At 42.2% G+C, this 23895-nt stretch overlaps 1 protein-coding gene across 6 annotated transcripts in view; it reads left to right on the top strand.

Annotated features, from left to right (window-relative positions):
• ntn2 (netrin 2) overlaps nt 1-23895 on the top strand; it is a 53944-nt gene that overhangs the window by 22594 nt on the left and 7455 nt on the right. For all 6 annotated transcript variants that reach the window (XM_085416205.1, XM_085416208.1, XM_085416206.1 and 3 more), the window contains 3 exons: nt 3484-3672; nt 8061-8210; nt 10713-10766. In XM_085416205.1, the coding sequence (XP_085272331.1) occupies nt 3484-3672; nt 8061-8210; nt 10713-10766 (393 nt within the window). The remainder of the gene's footprint in view (nt 1-3483; nt 3673-8060; nt 8211-10712; nt 10767-23895) is intronic.

The following is a 23895-nucleotide window of genomic DNA, read 5'->3' as shown; positions in this document are numbered from 1 at the left end:
GATTAAATTGCCCCGCTCCCCTAACACTGCCTTCATATTCCATTTTGGATAATTCTCCAGGGTTGAGAATTAATTCTGATCTTGGACTCTCCAGAGTATGAAAGCACAGCAAATAAATCCAGCAGGGTCTCTACACAAACAGCGCTGCCTTGATATGAATTTATACATAAAACAGTATTTTCATTAGCTCGAGGATTCCATACAAATTGGGCAACATAATAACCAGATGGAATTGGGAAACAGTCTGGGAATGTGCTCCCCTTTTTCTTCCAGGGCCCGCAAGAGGGTGAGTCGGGGGGAGACTTGGCCTCTTTCCCAACCAGGTGCCAGGCTTTCCTTTGAGTGTGGACAGCGATATGTATTGCTCACCATATGTGGGGTACTTATTGCTTAACATTTGCGCTTGAGGGATTCTCCTCCAGTGAAGTTGTCCTTTAAGTGATTGCAAAAGGCTCAGATCATTGAACTTAATAGAACTGGAGAACTGACCTTGGCTGGAGCAGAGAAATGAAAATCATCTGTAAATTATTGGGAAATATGTCTTAAAGGTCACACATTATACCATTATCATTATAAGTTCATCTAAGTCTCATATCTCTCAAGAATGTGCATGTCAAGTGTCAGCTTAAAATACAAAACGGATTTCTCATCCTGCAGTGGTTGTACAAACACGGTCTTTGCTGTGTTTTATAAAGTTTCCCTTAAATAAAATAGGGGCCTTGGCAGTGGCAGCTTATCTGGAACAGCGCTGTGCCTTCTCCTGCCATTGCAATAGATATCTCAGAACAGGAAAAGTAAAGCAAAAGAACTTTGGTTACCCGCCATAAGCCCAGATCCTGTAAGTATAGACTTACCCACTGTCTTGTAACAAAACTCCAGAATTCAGCCACACGTCTGAACCAGAACTGGACCCAGAGCAAGGAAAGAGTCTTACAGAATGAATTGCTGCACTAAATTTTCACATAATAGAGTTACCATTTCTGAAATCACTTGCATTATGGCTATTTATTTTCCACTTATGTACAATCGGGCTAACTGAGTTTAGCCCGCACTACAGGACATGAAGAGACATGAAAATACCCACTTGTAGCAGGCTCAGTATTAAAGGCATTTTTTGCTGGCCTTTTGTATTCTAACACAACGCTGGTGAGTAGGCGTATATACTCAGGTCGTGCAAATAGTTGCCAGATTAGCTGTGCAACATGCTAACAGTGTTTTCCGATCAGGCAAGAGTGGGTAAAGTGTACTGCATTCATCCAACACTAAACATTAGTTTGATTGTAGTATTTTTTCAGATGTATAGCTAAGAGCTTTACAGAGCTACAGGCTCAAACCAAAAAATAAAGAAGTAAAGGGTCATGGAGTGGGGGGGGGCTTTGTTGAAGATGAGGACTGTGTAGTTGTGACATGACGTTATGGAAGGCCCTTATAAGTCGTTTTTAAGGTAGTTTCTGAACACAGTTTGAGTAAATCTCTATTTTTCTAAATCACTTATAGTCCACCTTTACATATTTGTAATGAAATGGGTACTGAGATCTCATTTTCTACGAACTTAGAACTTTTAAACTTATTTTGTTACGTGTTCTACAACTGGTTTCTTATTTTGTCAGTAGTAAACTTAATTACTGAAAAGATTTATATAATTGAAAATAAAAAAAACTGATATTTCCCAAATCTTTGGAACAGCATTGTTGTTTTAAAGGAGTGACAGAGTCATTTAAAAGATGATTAATTATTAATTGGTCTTTATATAAACACTAAAAACTTATAAAAGCGGGGGTTTAATACATAGAACATAAAAGTGACGTTGGACAAAATTTTATTCAGTAGTAGTGGTGGTGATGATGATGATGATGATTATAAGCTACCTGTTTTCATTGCCCATTATGGCACTTAATTACTTAATTTTCTTATTTATTTTACTGTTTTGTGTCTGTGTACAATGTATTTGTACATACTGTCTGTGAAAAGCTCTTACAAACTTTTATTTACTTACTCAACACAAAGGTGTAAAGGTACCATGTTGTGGTTACAGGTGTTGCAGGTGTGTTATGTACCATTTTTATGCTCTTTAATTCATACACAGCCGTAGTACCTTAGTAGCTCGGCTTTTTGCCTAGCAACTTCAGAGTGGTGACGTGTCCTCATGAAGTGACTGCACCTGGGCAAGAAATAGCTCTACAAACAAACAAGATATAATGTGTTAATTAGTGAGGGCTGGCAGATTTAGTTGCTGCCGGTCAGAGCCAGGCTAGGTGTTTGGCCCTCGTAAGAGGCTGTTCTCGCTAGCTTCATGTTTATCCATCTGGCATGAGGATGGTGTCAAACTTGTAGCCCTGCAAATATGATCATGTATACACGGAGTGAGTGGGTAAGACAGAAAATATACATTTCACATGTTTCTGTAACTGACCCCTCTGCGCCTTACCCTCACCCAGTGTGTTTTAACTTAGTCTCTGTTGCTACATCCTTCTTGTTTTATTCTAAACATTTATTGTGTAGTGAAATCTATTTCCTTGACGCCTCTCCAGTTTGACTAAAGTTAATGAATATCACTTTCTGTTGTGATCCTCTAATACTTCTGCTTTGCCACAACTGTTGACATTTTCACTCAAACAGCTCTGCTGTTGTTTACCGCTTTTCAAATGCATCTGCAGATAACTTTGAGCTAAAGCTAAGCTCAGCGGCCAAGTCTTCAGGTTCCAGGTCTGACTTTGATTTAACCAGCAGAGGTTCTGGATCAAAGTCTTACACAAGCAAGAAGTGTGGGTTTCTCATTAGACTTCTCAAATGCAAAACCCCCACGTTTAGATAATGAAAAGAGTTTATCAATAATGTCAGAGTTGGTGAACGCAGTTTTATGCTGAGGAATCAACGGAAAAGACTTGTGAGCAAAAGAGACATTAAGGAACCAGCTGGATTTCAAGGGTAACTGGGAGAGCTATAACCACCCCTCACATGTCCCATATATCCTGCTCGCCTCATTTAGAAGACAGCTAGCTCAAGCCCATTCCTATATCTGATTTGGTCTCGCTTTTAATAGATCTAAGAAGTCTTTACTCATCAGTGATTCATGAAATTAATGTCTCTCTTTCCAGTGATTAATAACTAATGGGCTGAGAGAAGCCGAATTCATTAATTATGAAATGGGGAAAATGAGCTCTGCAAATATCACTTTTGATTGATGAGTTCTGGAATAGCAGCCAAGCCCACAGATGCAGCATAGATTATAAACCACTTATTATTATTATTATTATTATTATTACACTGCCTTACTTGAAAATCTTTCCCAGCTCTCTTGTGATATACATACCCCACCAGTAAGGATATATTTTACTGCTGAGCGTGCTCCATGTGAACATTTCAGCCTGCTAAATTTATGTTTGAACCCTAAGATAAATACTGAGAAGTTATTGTAAACTTTTGTATCTATCCTCCTCACCCTTGCCGATACCATAACGGCTTTGCTCTTTCCCTCCGCAGCGTGCAACTGCAACCTCCACGCCCGCCGGTGTCGATTCAACATGGAGTTGTACAAGTTGTCAGGGAGGAAAAGTGGCGGGGTGTGCATGAATTGCCGCCATAATACCGCAGGACGCCACTGCCACTACTGCAAGGAGGGCTTCTACAGGGACATGGCCAGACCAATCACCCACAGGCGAGCCTGCAAAGGTGAGAATCTAACAAGAAGTAACAGTAGTGTTTATGAAGAACTTTATTACTAATTTTCCAACGTGGCTTTCAAGATAGTCTGTGCTATTTGCTGCATGAGCTCATTCCTCCTCTATACTTCTATTAGGCTTCAGTCAAGCATACTGCAGAACTGTAGCACTCATTCATTTATCCTTGATTATGATCAGAGCTCGCTCTTCATCTGCTGTCAGAAATATAACACACAAGTGGTTTCCTGGGAAAGAATTACCAACCACAAGTCACGAGCACGGATCGCTTCGCGTTATGTCAGTCATTAATAGAGTAGAAAATATTTGTTTATAGATATATGTGATTATATGAAAATGTCCCAGATTATTACTTTAAATGTAGTTTAGCTTTTTCTTTGGCGCTACTCGGTGCTAAATGTTTACAAAATGTTCAAACAAACACTGATTGAGCCAGTCTATGTGTTTGAGAAAGGGGAGAAGTGGTAATATTTTATGAGTGGAAACATATGTTGTCATGGCAACTCTTACTATATATGTATATATTAAAAAAAAAAAAAAAAATCAGCATGTCTGATTTGCCATACCATAGCAGAGAGAAATGATTTGATACTATGCCTGGAGTCTTTCTGGCCACCCCACCGAATGTTTCCCCCCTTTGCCCACACACCACATAATATTTTCATGTAACCAATGCATGTCTCATGGAAAATTGATTTCATTATTTCACATTTGCAGTGATATTTTTCAGCCCCATATTATGCTGGAAATATTGCAAAAATAACACTTGTTTCCTGTATTTGATGCTCGAGAAAATACTCAAATAAATAAGAGTGTTTTGTAGCCGTATGATCCAGATGAAGGTTTAAAAAAATCACTTCCAGAACATAAAAAACGGCACTAGTGAAAGCTGCCAACACTCATAGCCATGAAGATCTCCTGGCTGTAATTTCACGGTGGGAATCTCTCACTGGCTTCTCGTCAGTTTTCCTTCTGCAGCCTGTAATATAACACCGAGAGGTTAGAAATGGCATGATATCAGGCCGCAGTTGCCCATGGTAGTTTCAATGAGATGTTGAGCCATTCATCGTGTAATGGCCAAAAAAATTACAAAAAAAACCCTCCACAGCGACTTGGTCACATACCTTAAAACTTAAGTCATTTGACCTGTTAATGCACTGAAACAATAACAGAAAGGGATCTGCTGCACCCCTGACAACAGATCCGCTCTGAGATGTGCATCCCCATGTGCAAATGGTTCTCTCATCTTTCATTTCCTGCAGTACGTGGAAGCATAATGTTTTCACACACATGCAGGCCACTTGACACTACAGTTTGTCTGCGATCCAAGTCAAGTGATCAGGTTATAAACCGTTTAACACCCTCCTTTCCAAAAGCTCCAGATGTGACAGAATCCAAGCTTACATTTATAAAGCTGAGGGGGCCAGCTCCATGATTGATCCACAGCATTCTAGGAGATGTCATTTGCTTTTGCTCTCTATTTCTTCATCTCTGTCTTGCCAGATGGTTTACAACCAGGACCTCTGATTGCACCCTGACTTATGACTTCCCTCACTCTGCCTTTCTACAAACCCATTAAACCTTTGTCTTCCTCTTATTCTCATACCAGCATCTATGATTTTCTTTCCAGCCCTTTGCTTTCCATGTCCTTTCTGCCTGTGACCCGGTCGCGACAGAGGTCAGGGGTGTGGTATTGTTGAAGGGGGTGCGTGTCATGTCGTCATGTCTGAAATGGAGTTACTGCAATAAAATACAGGTGTGTTCAGAGGAGGAGGCGGGAATAGAGGGAGGCTGGTGGGCGGTAAAGAATCTAGAAGGGGTTGTGTCTGTTACTGATCAAACTTGTCCAGGTCTAGTTGTCTGTTCACAGTGTGAGGCGTATTTGAAGGAATCTAAACACAAAACCAGGATTCCGGAAGTAACGTGGATATTTTAAGTCCGCAAATCTGAAAGCTACTTTCCATGACAGCAGACAAAGGCAGTCTTCCATGTGTCCTCACCCCCAACTGCTCTCAGCGGATGGCTGCCCAGCCGTGAGCCTGGTTGTTCTGGAAGTTTCTTCTAGTTAAAAGGGAGTTTTTCCTTCCCACGGTCGCCAAGCGCTTGCTCATAGGGGATCATCTGATTGGTTGGGGTTTAAGTATTAAATGCCTTGGTGTGACTGTTTTTGTGATTTGGCGCTACATAAATAAAACTGAAGTGAACAAAGTGCAGTCACCACAAGTTGAGTAACACAGTCACTTAAAATCACTTGAATCACTTAAAACAAGCAGACGCCTGAGAAAGGGACTGCAAATCCCAATGCAGCGCCTGTCACATCTGCAGTCACATGGGCTTGAAAAGCCATCAACATCTGAGGACATTTTTACAGCTTTCTAACTGGCTCTAGCCTCTGCACATAAAACCTCAGAAAAACAGTTTGAGGAAGGAAGGCTGGGGGTTAGACTGACACGACCAAACCCCCGTCTCCATCCTGCCTGCCCCTGACAGCTCGTTCAGATCTGGCCGTTGCTGGTTATTTACTGAACAATGTGAACACTGACAGTAACCTCTGAACTCCAAACAGTCAGAGTCTCAATTAGAAGGGAAGCAAGGGGGTCCTGTGCATCATTCGCAGTTTGTTTATACTGACCAGCCCTGTCAATGTTAAGTGATCAGTGAAGAGACAATAGCTTGTAAAACTCCTTGCCTTTGTCACATGTCTCTGCAGGAACAACTTGGGATTATGACATGGGTCATCTCACATGTGCTTTTCCTTTGGTCTGAAAGCGTTTTTCATTACTTGAAAAACGGTAAAAGTTGACGGACCAATGCACTATATCATTTGAGTTTTATTGAGAATGCAAACTTCAGGAAAATCCCAAATAGTTCCTAGCCAGAAGCAGAAGAAACTCTGGCTCTAAATGAAGGTGGAGGTTGCTGGCACAGCATAAAAAGGCGTCTGGTGACCCCCGGCACCCGAATTAGTCCTGCATCACACCCTGCCACATGCTTAACGTTCTTGTCCTTAGTTCAGTCGCACTTTACCAAGTGCCTTCAAAGCTCAAGTTTCACATTGGAGTCTGCGTGACTCAAATAATGGGGATTTTGCACTCATGATGAAGCATCAGATTTACATCTCGGCTTCAAACAGTGTGCAGCCACTTTGACACCTGTAGACTTCGTTGGCCTTGCCAGAAAAGGCAGACACGATTCTAAAGATCTGAGCTGAGCTAATCTCCTCACACCCTGCCGTCATGCAGACACTCTTGGGTCAGTTTCAGCCATTTAAACGCTCGCGTTGCCGATCCAACAGGTGGTAGGGTCCTCTCCTTTGTTGTAGCAACTTTAAAAAAAAAAATCTGCGGGCGCAAATAAACACATTAACAGTTTCGTCAGGTGGTGGGAAGAAACCGTGGCATGTTAGCAGCTGCCTTTCCCTGGCAAGCTCTGTAGAAGTCTGCTGGATTACAGGGTTTTTCCCTTGTATGAAATATTGGTCCTTCTTGCCTTTTCTTGATAAGCCTGGACAATTACAACTATTGTGTTACAGCTGAGGCGCTTGCAAGTTTGCTTTTGCCTTTTTTTTTTTTTTTTTTTTTTTTTTTGTTAGTCTGAGAGTATTTTTCCAAAGTGTCAGACTGAAAACAAAGGGGGAAAAGGCAGAGTTTTCCTACTGGGTTTCATGGCTTATTGTGTTTTTGCTTTCACACTTCCTGTGTTCTTGTAAGCTTTTGTCAAATGGCTTCAACCAACACTCTAGGCCTCATATGATTAACTGCTCTTCATACATCCAAAAAAACTAATGAGTTAAAGTGGCTTAAATAAATCACCTAGAAAAGCAAACCTCAAAAGTCTTGCCAAAGTGAGGTGACCGGAGCATTGCCTGTTGGTGTTGGCATTTGGTGGGCATCCACGGAACTTTTGGGAAGTGATGAAACAGCAGAGCGTGTGTTACCAGGCAGGCAGGCACTAGGCTGCATGCAGCATTTAGGAAAGAGGAAACGAGCATTTGGTCTGCATCTCCTGCTGAAACTGATGCACTACATGCATCGTTCACCCGATCTAATAGCTTTCTGTGCTTTTAGTTGTCCTGTAATGTCCTCCACACAAATATCTTATTTCTCATCAGTTTTCTGGATATGCATGCAGTTTTTCACAATGCAGTAGTTTGAGAAACCTAGGTATAAAGGCTAAAGACATGTGGGCCCCCAAACATTCAGTATTAATGCAGTCAATCAATCATTAATCAATAATATTTACTGAATGTCGGAGGAGTTTTGTCTTATCATTTTGCATTTTGCAGCAGGTTTGATGAACTGGTATCTCTTATCTCTTTTATCTGCCCCACCACCCTCCATCCCTCTTTGACATCTTCCCCCAACCCCCCCCCCACGCCAGCTTGTGACTGCCACCCTGTGGGCGCAGCAGGCAAGACATGCAACCAGACCACAGGCCAGTGCCCCTGCAAGGACGGTGTCACGGGCATCACCTGCAACCGCTGCGCCAAAGGGTACCAGCAGAGCCGCTCGCCCGTGGCCCCCTGCATCAGTGAGTAACTCAGACACAAATCCACACGCAGCTACCAGTTACTGCATGCGACACTGATCAGATCGTCATGGTTAATTTTATCAGCTTGCCTGTGACTATTAAAATCTGACAAAAAGTATGATCCATAGCTAAAGGCAGCACATACCCAAACCATGAAGAATACAGAACATAAGTGAAAACATACTTTTATGTAGTCTTTCTGGCTATCGGACAGACATAACCCAAGTGTAAGTGTGTGTGTGTGTGTGTGCGCGTGCGTGCGTGCGTGCGTGCGTGCGTGCGTGCGTGCGTGCGTGCGTGCGTGCGTGCGTGCGCCTGCCGTATTTGGATATATTTGTGAGGACCAAAAATTGGAATGCTACACTACTTGTGGGGACAACAGTCAGTTATGGGGACAAAATGCCTGTCCCCACAAGTTTGAAGGCATTTTAAGTTTAGGCTAAGGGTTATGGTTAAGGCATTAATTTTTGAAAGGCTAGGGTAAGCGGCTAGGGAAAGACTTTTGTCAATTAGATGTCCTCACTAGGATATGAAAGTGTGGGTGTGTGTGTGTGTGTGTGTGTGTGTGTGTGTGTGTGTGTGTGTGTGTGTGTGTGTGTGTGTGTGTGTGTGTGTGTGTGTGTGTGTGTGTGTGTGTGTGTGTGTGTGTGTGTGTGTGTGTGTTGACTTGCATAGCCACTGAAACTGCAATGACATTTCATGGAGAAGAGCCCAAAACGTGAGCCAAACGAGCGCCCCAGCATAAAGTTGGGTTAAATTGAAACGCGATCCATGCTAAAGGAACAAAGAGGCATACTGTTGTTAACGCTTGTGCTGTTATTCTACTTTCTCTTAACTATGTACCATATGTGTTTGTGTGTGTGTGTGTGCTCTAGTAGCTGTGTTTAGGTTTTTGATTTCCTGTAACAAGCGAATGTGAGTCCACGCAAGTTACGAATTTTGCCCGTGGGCCCAGCACGTGTCTGTGCCACATTGCAAACAATCAAAAGATAGCCTCCACCAAATCAAGTCATGCCGCGCCGCCCAGTGCCGTGACCAGCTCTGCCACACTGCCACACGGTGCCATGTTGTTCCTCTTGCATGCAGCTCCGAAGCAGATGGCGGATAGGCAAGAAGGAGAAGACGACCGTGGTCATGGATGGCAGACTATACTCGTTTAAGTGCCATTAGGTGAACTGTCTATCGAGAACAAGAGGAATAGTGGGTGTGGGCATGCTTAAGCTATGCACATTATGACAACCCTGTCTGCCATTATAGCCTGATGTCAGCATATTACCCCTGGAGGATACTGTATCCCAAGACAGAAGACAAATCCATTAAGAAGCCAATTAGTATGATGGCAGCAACCCACATCTGAATGATCCTTTCATCATCTGTCTATCTTCACAAGATGTGGCCATCGGGGCAAAGGGTCTCAAAGTGGCTTCTAGCAGCTGTGCCTGCCTTCACAAAGCTCCGTGCCCTTGTTTGTTTTTGTTGGCAGGGTGTCCATAATTTTAGAGAGACAACTGCTGCTTTTGCCTCAAAACAGCTTTCCAAGAAACCCCCCTCTGCCTCCTGCCAACACACTCTCACACACTCGGTCCAACCCCTGAACCTCCAAATCCAATCAAAAGCAGATCCTCTGGGTGGATGCTAAGCCGGCGTTCCAGTAATTCTGTTTACGGTAAAAGGAGAGGGGCCTGTTGTTAGCATTAGCATTTGTATTGGAAAGATGCATACGATTAAAGGAGTAGTCCTGGAGGAATTCTACAAGGCACTTTTTTTTTTTTTTTTTTTGTAGCCAGCGGGCACAACAAGGGAGGGCTGTATCTGTCTCAAGATGATCCCACCAAAATTGCCCCTTTGCCATCCGTCCATCTGTCTATACATGCTTGCATGGAGATTGCACAGCAGTGTTAACCCCACATCTGTTAGAGGAGGATGAAACTAATCTAGTGTAGCCACCTTGCCATTGTGTGCCTACTTTCAATGCGCTGACTCCTCCAAACTGGTTTATGGTGTGATTCTTGTGAAGCATCAACTAACATTGGACTTTGATTATTTCTTCCAGTTAGTCTGAAGATCTCCTTAAAAAAAGACACTGAAACCACTGCATTAGTCTATGGCATGTATGGTTTATTTGAACCGGTCTTCCCTCTCACCACCAATAAGTATTCCTGTCAGTCTCTTAGCGTTTATCTAGCACGTCTGTCTGGAAAGCCCTGTGTATTTTCATAAGTTTGACATATAGTACACCACAAACCTACTGTGTGGCAACCCTGATTCTTCTTCTTTTTTTCCCCAGTGACCTCAAATAGCACTTTTTACTTCTTCTCAGTACTATTTCCCATCCCACCCCCATATTTGGGATCACATTTAATGAATTTGGACACACTTTGTTTCTTTGACCACACGTGCTCTCATTGTAGGCCGGCAGCCAGATCATTTCAGACATACTTAAAAGGTGTGGACTTAGAATTAATCGTTGAAATAACTTTGTGTTTCTTGTGCGTGTTTCAGAAATCCCTGTGGTCAACCCCACAGCTGTCGTGAGCAGCACAGAGGAACCAGCAGGTTAGTATATACTCCTTGCACCTTGAGCACCCCTACTTTATGAGAGGAACAAAAACATAAAATACGTGTCCAGAAATATTAAATATTAAGGCATGGAATAAATATTAATAGAGGGCGGGTTTGCTCATTTGAAGTTCTCAGGGAAACGATTGCACTGGGGACGGAAAAATTTTACATTGTCTTAAAAACCTGTGTCCTTGGCATAGTTTCCCCAACTGCTAGCCTCAAGTTAGTGGAGACACGCTGTGCTCAGACTTTAAGTGCAGCTTTAAGCCAAGGGCAGAAGATAGGCAGCTGAGGTGATTAATTACAGTTTAGTTGGGAGATATAGTGGAAGGGGAACGTTGCGAGGCATGAAAAGAGTGTTGGCAAGTAACTGGGGGAAATTTGTTCAGTCACTCCCTCTAACACTCTAGGCTTCGGTCAATTACCCTGTCCGCATTTTTCATTCTACAACTGTTTGATTTAAATGGTGGTGTTGATTTGGAAACGTTGATTCATTAGTGGATTTATATCATATATTATCACTGAAGCGGCAGACTGTGCACCCCTCCCAAATTTGCTATTACTGCCATTCTTTTTAAAGCAATAATGGTTTTCTTGTTTTTATGTCCTTTCTCTTCTAAAAATAATACGTATTTTCAGAACCCTCACAATAAATTTTCCAACTTTAACTTTCGACTTAACTTTCGAGGTTGCATGCTATAAATTTTGAGGACTCGATTCATAGAGTTCAAGATGTTTATAATGGCTCTTACCGAGGTCCACATAAAAGGCCAAAATTGGTTGTACACTCCAAATAAAAACCTCCAGATATGTCTAATAGTGTGAAATGAAAAACATTCTTCTGGTGGAGAATTCGTGAAGTTTCTAAGGTAAATGTTGTAAAGTAGCTAAGCTAAGCTTACCGGTTACTGGTTAGCTTAGCAAAAATCCTGGACAAAAAATGGGGGAAAGAAATGGTTTATTACAACAGATTAATCGTGGTAGGTTAATTATTGAGATTTAGAGCAGATAATTGCATAAAATAAATCCAATTGGGATCAAACTTTACCTAAATGATTTCAATTAGGTGAGGTGAATTCTAGCCAAAGATCTTTCATCTCATTTTTTTTTACCATGACTATGTTTACAAGTGAGTGTAGTTAAAGTAAACATAAAATCAGGTCTTAAAATTATGTAAATACAACCTCAGAAGAACAACACATGATTATACTGTGTTATTATTTTTAAAAATGCTAACGCAGAATTGTGTGTGAAAGTACACCCTCAGTGTGAGCATCTCTATAAAAGCTGAAGTTCGGACAGTTTGCAGGTCTGGAGTATTCAATTGTGTATTAGCACAACATTAAAGAAGAAATGCATCAGAAATCATCTCAGAGAAGCAACTGATGCTGCTCACCAATCTGCGAAGTTGGAACTAGTAATTTGAAATCCATCATTGTAGAGTGAGAAAGATTATTCCACTGGTGAAAAACATTCAAAACCGTTCGCAGGAGTGGATGTCCCAGCAAATTCACCCCAAAGTCAAGACCGTACAATGTTCAGAGAAACTTCAAAACAGAAAGGCTACACCTCAGACTGCACATGCCTCAGCATGGTCAATGTTAAGTTCGTGATAATACGATTAGAAAAAGACTGGACAAGTATGGATTGTTTGGAAGTGTCTCCAGGAGGAAACTTCTTCTCTTTCGAACATGGCAGCACAACTCAAGTTTGCAAAATTGCATCTGGAAAAAATTCCTTTGGAAACATTGGAACTGACAGAGGGTGTACTTTCTTTTTACTGTGACTGTAAGTCCTGAATTTAATTTTCCTTAGACTCGCAGCTTCTTCACTCATTTACAACTTGTTCTGTATAACCTTTTACCGCCATCGCTTGGGTCTTTTTAACCCAAAGAAGCAGAGTCCAGCCCTTTCTTGTTTACTACTTTCCTGGGAAAATGTTACAGGGTCTAAGAACACAAGAGTCATTGATTGTCAATTCACCTCAGCTTCTACCAAACACACCAGCGCATTTCCCCCATCTTTCTCCTTCCTAAACTACCACAGAAAGAGCTTCACCATCAGAAACCTAAGGCCCCCAAAATCTTTTTGTGTAAGGGGCGTTGGATGCAATTTGTCCTTGTCATGGCACAGTGAAAGGGGCTCAAGGGAAAGAGGGCATCGAGAGTCTTGGAGCCAATTGTGCATGTTTTCAGCAGGCTGGCCTTCTGGGTCATTGGGCAATTCACCGAGAGCTTTTCCAGGTGATCACCCAGCAGTAAGTAGTGCTTCATGGGAAAGAGCATACTGTCGCCCCAGCCAGAGTTTCAAGAGCAGGTTAGCCACTGTATACAAAAACAGAGATCTACATACACAAAACAGCTGTGATCTAATGAAATCCATGCTCATCTCATGCACATGCACGCCTGTCACAGCTGCATGCATACTTACATGAATACCACATACTCTGTACTAATGAGAAAGCCCTTAAGTAGACTGTGATATTCTGCAACATTTATTTAAAGTAAAACGTACACACATGCACCACACACCTTTGCACTCATCCACACCTTCACTCATTGCAGCGTATTGAAAGTCATCTTCTTTCTCCTTTTGTGTTTCCCTTTCTTTCCTCTCTCTGGCTAATAAAATCTCCAGCACTCTGATATACAGCCAACCTTTCTGGACGTTTTAATGAGCTCCTCGGTCCCCCGTTTCTTCCTCCTCCTCAGTTCTTCCACAAAAAAAAATGAACAATACAACACCCTTTCACTCATACAACATTCCCAAAAGGGTCATTTTTCTCTTTTTTTTGTTTTTAAACTTGGACATTTCATGTCCAGCGATTTTTATTTGGTTTTCTTTGGAAAGCAAAAACGGCTAAATGGTTATTCCTCTTGAAGGGAACAAGAGATACCAGTCCACTTACCAGCGTGTGGTTTGTTGGTGGTCAACTTTTCACGTCCCTTCATTAGAAGTGACTAAAACTCTGTTTCTTTTGCAATTTCAGTTCACCATTTTCATTTTTTTTAAAACTTATTTTGTATCTGTAACCCAGTGAGTTTACACGACTCAGTAATGCACTACAACATGTTATTGTTAATTGGGATTTATCATTACTCTGTTAATCACTGAGTTGATCAAAAATAAATCAATAATAAAAGATAAATACTATAAATATAAGAATAAAACCCAAAGAGTATATTTAACACCCCTACTGGTTAGGAAGGAACAAGCCCCGCCTTCCCCTGCTCTGTACCATCACGTGCTCAGACACAGAGAGAGACGGAGGTGCACGAGACCATCACTGATTTTCACCGCCAAGCTTTTCGCTGGAAAATAACTATTAACTTGATAAATTGAGCAAATATCCATACCGGAGATCTGCATGGACCTTGGAGAAACGGACCTGATTTATTGTGAACATTTCGGACCTTGAAACCATCGCGGTGAGTCAGAAGCTGTTAAGCTAACCTTGAAGCTAAAAAGCTAACAAGAAGTTAACAGGGAATATAATGGCCCGATTTCAATGTTGTAGATCTGCGCGGGAGCGGATGAAGTGGACAAGATCCTCTCTGAGAGTTGAACAAGATCCTCTCTGAGAGTTGAACATTAGAAGTGTGCTGGTGAGTTAAACTGGGACTGGGCGAATCAGGCTAATTGAAAAGCTAACTAGCCTAATGCTCATAGCTGTAGCTGACCACGTTTTCACTGTGGGAGAACACACGGGGTTTCTCACTGAGTTCAGCCATTTTGAGCACTCAGCTTGTGTGCTGATGATGTTCTAGTATTACTTGTTGAATATTAAATGCACTAAAATTAGATGATGGAATAAGTTAATGTTGATCTTAAAGGTCATGAATCTACTTTATTTTGTTACATTTGATGCTCGAGCGGCACTGGATAGATGTCAGTGTGTATTCTTACTGTGCTGATACGTTACCACATACTGTAAAACTACAGCCTGTGGGTTTTTGTATATTCTTTTGGTAATTTTATTCTGTACATTGAGTGTAAATAATATATTGCTTCATTGCTATGCAGTGTAAAGCAATGCTCCTGTAATTCAGTTAAAGGGCAATACTGTAAAAAAATAATCTACCATAGTTTATGGTTTATTTCTGATTTCTGATAGAAATGTGCACCTTGACGATAGAATAAGCTGATTGTGATTTAAAGATTGCATTCATGATTAAGATGCACTGTATAGACTATAGTTAGAAATTAGAATTAATGTTTTGTGCTTGTTTTGTTATAGCACTTACATTATTTACATATGGCCATGTATATCATTAGAGTGTGAACTGAATTAGTAATAGTCCTGTTGTTTACAGGCTAGGTTTTTTTTATGGGATCGTGAGACCTGGATCTCTTCCTGACGAGGAAGATGGCGAGCCTTTCCCTTTGAACCGAACCGAACCACAGCCATTCTGAGTTGGCCCAGAAGGGCAGGTTGCTCTTCTCTCACGAACAATTGCAACAGTGCGGTAGGACGAAATCGCACCAATCACAAACTTTTGACCTGTTGGATTTGACTTGACTGAACACTGACTATTAAGCCGGCAAGACTGACATATCTGAGCTCAGATAGGATTCTGACTGTTATTATTATTGCTGTCACTGTATTTTATTTTATGTTTTCATTCCTGTTCATAAAATGCTGTTAAATTGTTGCTAAATAGTTTAATACAATTCATAGCAACTTTACCTGTGGCTCCAGTCATTCTTCTCCACGCAACTCCCTTTATCCCTCCTGCGAATCTAGCTATTGGCCCATTCTCTCCATCTTACTTTAATTTCCCCTACCCTATCCTGTACTTGGCTACAGAAAGTGGCGAGCCAGCCAGGAGGGTTTGCAGAGTTGTTAGTCCACCCAAAATTTAATAAAACGATTAAGAGTGCCTGGAGCTTCACAGTGACTTGTATTTTTTTTCTACTGGTACTTTTACGTGTCCTAACCATGGAAGTTGTGAAAACAGAGAATGTTAAAGTTCAAAATGCTGTCTTGGTCAGTGGTTTAACTAACACAGACATTGATAAAGAAATAATTGAGTTCTTAGAAGCTTTCGGTCCTGTCAGTAGGCAGATTAAGCTACCAACTGGTGGTCAGATTATTGTGGAATTTCAACATGAGGCTACTGCTAAAGAACTAGAGAAAAGATATTTGCCTTATGACAGACCTTGCACTGTGAAACCTGAAGTTGTCTATCACGTTCGAGACCTAGCCAGTGCGTATAGCATTGAAACCAGCGCATCAGCTACTGTAACTTACCTGTCACAGCTTAAAGATGTGGCAGCACGAAGCAACCGATCGTTTAAAGACCTTTTGATGGATGAACTAGCTAAAATTGGGGAGTCATTGGGAGGGGATGTCCACACAGTTGAGCCTTCCACTGAACAAGAGCCAGTGCCCCACAGTGATGAGGCCCTACCTTCTTCTCCTTTAACACCCAATAGCAACCATGTAAGTGCCTTGAATACTCACCCACCGGCAGAGGCTGAGAAACAAACCCCTCAGATTCCCACCAACCTTTTAAGCACACCTGAAGTGCAGCGGGTTATTGTAGAGCACATTGTTAAAAGCAGTGAAGTCATTCCCCCACCAAACTCGCAATACAGACTGAAACCTTTTTCAGGGAGAGTTCCACATCCTCCTTTCGAAACTGACTATGACACTTGGCGCAGCAGCGTAGAGTTTTGCTTGACTGATCCCTCGCTCACCGAAACTCAAGTTGTGCGAAAGATTGTTGAAAGTCTTTCACCCCCTGCAGCGGACCTGGTGAAAGCTTTTGGTCCAAAAGCAAACCCCAAAACTTACCTTGAACATCTTGATTCTGCCTATGCAACTGTAGAGGACGGCGACGAACTCTTTGCTCGCTTCTTAAACACCAATCAGAATGGAGGTGAAAAACCCTCACATTACCTGCAAAGATTGCACACAGTGCTAAACCTAGTCATAAAAAGAGACGGAATTGCTTCTAGTGACATCAATAAACAGCTCCTGAGACAGTTTTGTAGAGGGTGTTGGGACAGCTCATTGATTGCAAACCTTCAACTTGAACAAAAGAAAGACGACCCACCTCATTTTGCAGAGCTACTCCTCCACCTACGCACCGAGGAGGACAAACAGGCAAGTAAAGCAACCCGCATGAAACAACATTTGGGGATCCAAAAGACTCGTGTTTATTCTAACGTGCAAACCACACGCTCTCAAGGTAGGAACGATTATGAGCATGAAATGGACAGCAATTCGTCTGACCTCCAGAAGCAAATTGCTGACCTCAGGTCTCAAATCGCACAGCTCAGAGCTGATAAAACAGAGAAAAGATCGCAGAAACTTCAAAAGGAAGCAAAAAGGAACCCAAGTACCAAAACTCAGAACAAGCCGGGACAGATACCACAAATTGCTGCAGTGTCAGCCAAACCCAAACCTGGATACTGTTTCAAGTGTGGAGAAGATGGTCATATCGCTTCCAGCTGTAGTAATGATCCCAACCCAGCATTAGTAGCAGCTAAAAGGAATGCCCTCAGACAGAAGCAGCGAGAATGGGAAATATCCAGACCAGTTGATGAGTCATTTAATTTAAACTAGAAGGAGCCCCTGTCGCGGGACAGATGGGTGCTAAATCTGAACCAAGTCCCACTGAGAAAAAGACAACAAAAGCCCAATGTGAAACAGCTAATGTTCACTCAGTGCCTAAACTTCCCAAAAGACTTGTGGGTAGAAAATGCACAGCCAGAGTTGTTATCAATGGCGTTGAATGTAGTTGCTTGCTCGACTCAGGCTCTCAAGTAACCACTATTGCCAAATCCTTCTATCAAGAACACTTACCTGATCATCCTATAAAACCCATCAGTGATCTCCTAGAGGTCGAAGGTGCGAATGGTCAGACAGTCCCTTACTTGGGATACATTGAGACGAGTATCATGTTCCCCAAAGATCTCGATCAGTCAGAGCTTGAACTATCTACTCTTGCCTTAGTTGTCCCTGACATTCGCTCAAACTCAGACACACCTCTACTAATTGGCACAAATACACTTGACCCCTTATATGAGCATCTTTGTGAGAACACCTTACCTGACTTTAAGGTACTCCCTTATGGATACCAACAAGTGCTAAAGACATTAGCATCCAGAAAAAGACAAAGTGACAGTGGCAAGATCGGCTTGGTAAAACTTCAAAGTAGAACCCAAGAAGTCCTTCCTGCAAATCAAAAGCTACTAGTGGAAGGTTTTATGCATGCTAGCCACGCTAAGCCTGAACAGTGTGCACTTATTGAACAGCCCACTACCGGCTCCCTACCTGGTGGTGTGTTTGTAGATTGTTGCCTTATATCTCTGCCAAAGCACGGACCTTATAAAGTTCCTGTGTTGCTGAGAAACGAGACTAACCATGACATTACATTGCCCACTAACTGTGTAATTGCTGAGCTAGTTGCCCCTGACTGTGTCATGCCATGTCCTGAGCCTGAGAAAGGCGACCAAAAGGTGTCTGCAACGTGTAACTCTCAGCAGCAGACTTCAACCTCAAGACCCCCTCTCAGTTTCGACTTTGGTGAATCACCACTATCTGAAGAGTGGAAAGAGAAGATAGCTGAAAAGCTAAACACCTTCTCTGATGTTTTCTCACACAATGATCTTGATTTTGGGCATGCCACACATGTAAAACATCACATCAACTTAAAAGATGAAACCCCCTTCAAACAGAGATCTCGCCCGATTCATCCCCATGATTACGAGGCAGTTAAAAAGCACTTACAAGCCCTCTTAGATGCAGGCATAATCAGAGAATCTGAATCTCCATTCTCATCACCGATAGTGGTGGTCCGCAAAAAGAATGGTGATGTGCGGTTATGCATTGATTTTAGGAAGCTTAACTTGCAGACCATCCGCGATGCCTATGCCTTGCCAAACTTAGAGGAGTCATTTTCTGCTCTTGCAGGATCTCAGTGGTTCTCTGTGATGGACCTTAAGTCAGGGTACTATCAAATCGAGATGTGTGAAGAAGATAAGCCAAAGACAGCCTTCGTGTGCCCCTTCGGCTTCTACGAATTTAATCGTATGCCCCAGGGAATAACAAATGCCCCAAGCACTTTCCAAAGGCTTATGGAAAAGTGTATGAAAGACATCAATCTGAGAGAAGTGTTAGTCTTTTTGGATGATTTGATAGTCTTTTCCAGTTCCCTTGAAGATCATGAGACCCGACTCATTCATGTTCTTGAGCGACTCAGAGAGTACGGGCTGAAACTCTCGCCCGACAAATGTCGTTTCTTCCAAACATCAGTCCGTTATCTAGGCCACATTGTATCTAGAGACGGCGTAAAGACTGATCCCGAAAAAACTGAAGCACTCAAGACTTGGCCGAGACCCCAAACCTTAAAAGAACTCCAATCGTTTCTTGGTTTTACCGGTTATTACCGGAGATTTGTCAAAGATTACTCAAAAATTGTCAAGCCCCTCACCTCCCTCACAGCTGGCTATCCTCCGAGACGAAAGCATAGTAAAAACCCACCCAGTGATCCAAAGTATCTGAACCCCAAAGAGCCCTTTGGTGATCGTTGGGGACCAGAGTGCCAGAAATCGTTTCAAACTATTATTGAAAAACTCACCACCTCACCAGTCCTTGGGTATGCTGATGCAAAGCTACCTTACCTGGTACACACAGATGCCAGTACAACCGGACTTGGGGCAGCTCTTTATCAAGTGCAGAATGGAACCACACAGGTTATAGCCTATGCAAGTCGTGGTCTATCCCGTAGTGAAGCTAGATACCCCGCCCACAAGTTAGAATTTCTAGCTTTAAAGTGGGCCATAACTGACAAGTTTCATGACTATTTATATGGAAACACATTCACAGTCATCACCGACAACAACCCATTGACTTACCTTCTGACCACAGCAAAGCTTGATGCCACGAGTTATCGTTGGTTGGCTGCATTGTCCACCTATAACTTTGACATTAAGTACAGAGCTGGGAGACAAAATCTTGATGCAGATGGACTATCTAGGAAACCACATGACAAACCTGAAGACGATCCAGTTTTTACCCAGGAATGTCAGCGCATTGATAAGTTCAGATCCCATCTCTTGTCCTCAGTCAAAGATGTCGAGCTCCAACTTCAATCCGATACCGTGATGGCAGCCTGTCAAAGATATATGGCTATGGATCAGACTGAACCCTCTTGTGCTCTAGTCCAGTCACTTGCCATGTCTGCAGGTGCCATTCCAGACATGTTTCAAGAAGAAGGCAATGATAACAATCTCCTAGCCTTACCCAGATACACCCATACTGATCTTGTCAACCTGCAGAGAAAAGATCCAGCCATTAGTAAAGTCATCAAGCTGCTGGCAGCTGACTCACGTCCACCAGCCGATACTAAGTCTGAGTCTCACGATGTTCTCTTATTTTTAAGGGAGTGGAAACGTCTTGACCTCCAAAATGACTTACTGTACCGGAAACGCCAGTTGGGGCCAGAGACCTTGTTGCAGTTAGTCCTTCCTGATTCCTTACGCCCTACAGTTATGCTTAATCTTCATGACAACATGGGGCATTTAGGGGTCGAACGCACACTGGAACTCATTCGGTCACGTTTCTACTGGCCAAAAATGGCAGTTGATGTCGAAAAGAAAGTGAAAGCTTGCGAGAGATGTGTCCGTAGAAAAGCCCTGCCAGACAAGGCTGCTCCTCTGGTAAATATTAAAACTTCCAGGCCCATGGAGCTAGTCTGCATGGACTTCCTCTCAATAGAACCAGACAGTAAAAACACTAAAGATGTCCTAGTGATCACGGATCATTTTACAAAGTATGCTGTGTCCATTCCAACCAAAGACCAGAAAGCCACCACCGTTGCAAAGAACTTATGGGAGAACTTCTTAGTTCATTATGGCTTTCCAGAGCGACTTCATAGCGACCAAGGGAGAGACTTTGAATCGCGTACAATCAAAGAACTGTGCTCTCTGCTCGGTATCCGCAAAGTCCGAACAAGTCCTTATCATCCTCGTGGCAACCCTGTTGAGCGATACAATCGCACATTACTCAGCATGCTTGGTACCTTGAAAGACACCGAGAAACATCACTGGCGTGACTTCGTAAAACCACTTACTCACGCTTATAACTGTACAAAAAATGATGTAACAGGCTATTCTCCTTATGAGTTAATGTTTGGTAGACAGCCTCGCTTGCCCATTGATATTGCCTTTGGCCTGCCACAGCCAAACAAGCCACAGTTGACTCACTCTCAATACGTCAAGCAGTTGAAAAGCTACCTCGAACAGAGCTACGAAATAGCCATCAAAAACTCCCAGAAAGTAGCAGACAAAAACAAGAAACGGTTTGACAAAATCATCCGTGAATCCACACTACATGTGGGAGACAGAGTCTTGGTTCGAAATCTCCGCCTGAGAGAGAAGCACAAATTAGCGGACAAATGGGAGCAAACAGTGTATATTGTTACCAAACAAATGGAAAACTTACCAGTATACACTGTAAAACCAGAAAACGGAGATGGACCCAACAGAACGCTCCACAGAGATCTGTTACTTCCCTGTGGATTTCTCTCACCAACAGAGCATGAACCCGAGCGAGTCACAAAAACTAACAGACCACGCACAAGACAAAGTTCAGCTTTGGAAGTTGACTCCGACCAAACACTTGAGGAAGAGGAAGATGAGTTTTCTTACCCTGAACCTCCACAAGTGAAAAACAGACATTTTTACCAAGTATGCGCCATACCGCCAACCCAAGGATTCAAACAAAACAAAGATCCTGTAAATGATAACGAACAACCTAACACATTACCGGACATGACAGACTTACCTGAAAAGGAAACTGAGAACGAAACTGAAACATACTTACCTGAAGGCGAAATTGGAAGTTCAACTGACACCAACTTACCTGAAATGGACCGTGAAACAGACCTACCTCAGACAGAACGTGAAAGTGAAGCAAACGTATCACCAAGTGAAAGTGACACAAGCCTACAAAATAACACACCAAGTGAGTCTGAAACAGACACTCGAAAAGACAAAAATGTTTTGTCGACCAGTTTGTCAGATTCACCGTTGTCAGAGAACTCAACTCATCAACTTTCACCTGAAAGACAAGTTGAAAACGATGATGAACCTGAAACCTTGCAAACAGAAACACAGATCAGAAGATCTGAAAGAATTCGCCAACCATCCCAAAGACTCACTTATCCTCAGCTAGGTAACCCACTAGTAACAGTGGTTAAATCACTCTTTCAAGGATTGAACAAAGCTTTCATCGACTCCCTTGCTCATGATGTTACCTATTCCACCAGAGCCATGCACGGGGACGTGCATGAGATTTAAGAGGGGAGGATGTAACCCAGTGAGTTTACACGACTCAGTAATGCACTACAACATGTTATTGTTAATTGGGATTTATCATTACTCTGTTAATCACTGAGTTGATCAAAAATAAATCAATAATAAAAGATAAATACTATAAATATAAGAATAAAACCCAAAGAGTATATTTAACACCCCTACTGGTTAGGAAGGAACAAGCCCCGCCTTCCCCTGCTCTGTACCATCACGTGCTCAGACACAGAGAGAGACGGAGGTGCACGAGACCATCACTGATTTTCACCGCCAAGCTTTTCGCTGGAAAATAACTATTAACTTGATAAATTGAGCAAATATCCATACCGGAGATCTGCATGGACCTTGGAGAAACGGACCTGATTTATTGTGAACATTTCGGACCTTGAAACCATCGCGGTGAGTCAGAAGCTGTTAAGCTAACCTTGAAGCTAAAAAGCTAACAAGAAGTTAACAGGGAATATAATGGCCCGATTTCAATGTTGTAGATCTGCGCGGGAGCGGATGAAGTGGACAAGATCCTCTCTGAGAGTTGAACAAGATCCTCTCTGAGAGTTGAACATTAGAAGTGTGCTGGTGAGTTAAACTGGGACTGGGCGAATCAGGCTAATTGAAAAGCTAACTAGCCTAATGCTCATAGCTGTAGCTGACCACGTTTTCACTGTGGGAGAACACACGGGGTTTCTCACTGAGTTCAGCCATTTTGAGCACTCAGCTTGTGTGCTGATGATGTTCTAGTATTACTTGTTGAATATTAAATGCACTAAAATTAGATGATGGAATAAGTTAATGTTGATCTTAAAGGTCATGAATCTACTTTATTTTGTTACATTTGATGCTCGAGCGGCACTGGATAGATGTCAGTGTGTATTCTTACTGTGCTGATACGTTACCACATACTGTAAAACTACAGCCTGTGGGTTTTTGTATATTCTTTTGGTAATTTTATTCTGTACATTGAGTGTAAATAATATATTGCTTCATTGCTATGCAGTGTAAAGCAATGCTCCTGTAATTCAGTTAAAGGGCAATACTGTAAAAAAATAATCTACCATGGTTTATTTCTGATTTCTGATAGAAATGTGCACCTTGACGATAGAATAAGCTGATTGTGATTTAAAGATTGCATTCATGATTAAGATGCACTGTATAGACTATAGTTAGAAATTAGAATTAATGTTTTGTGCTTGTTTTGTTATAGCACTTACATTATTTACATATGGCCATGTATATCATTAGAGTGTGAACTGAATTAGTAATAGTCCTGTTGTTTACAGGCTAGGTTTTTTTTATGGGATCGTGAGACCTGGATCTCTTCCTGACGAGGAAGATGGCGAGCCTTTCCCTTTGAACCGAACCGAACCACAGCCATTCTGAGTTGGCCCAGAAGGGCAGGTTGCTCTTCTCTCACGAACAATTGCAACAGTGCGGTAGGACGAAATCGCACCAATCACAAACTTTTGACCTGTTGGATTTGACTTGACTGAACACTGACTATTAAGCCGGCAAGACTGACATATCTGAGCTCAGATAGGATTCTGACTGTTATTATTATTGCTGTCACTGTATTTTATTTTATGTTTTCATTCCTGTTCATAAAATGCTGTTAAATTGTTGCTAAATAGTTTAATACAATTCATAGCAACTTTACCTGTGGCTCCAGTCATTCTTCTCCACGCAACTCCCTTTATCCCTCCTGCGAATCTAGCTATTGGCCCATTCTCTCCATCTTACTTTAATTTCCCCTACCCTATCCTGTACTTGGCTACATATCCTTCTCATAGATTTTTATTTTTATGCT

This window comes from Rhamphochromis longiceps, linkage group LG8, assembly GCF_057381845.1.
Source record: "Rhamphochromis longiceps isolate RC_006_pf linkage group LG8, R_longiceps_female_GT1.1, whole genome shotgun sequence".
NCBI classification, from domain to species: Eukaryota; Metazoa; Chordata; class Actinopteri; order Cichliformes; family Cichlidae; genus Rhamphochromis; species Rhamphochromis longiceps.
This window is presented reverse-complemented; position numbering and strand designations above follow the sequence as displayed.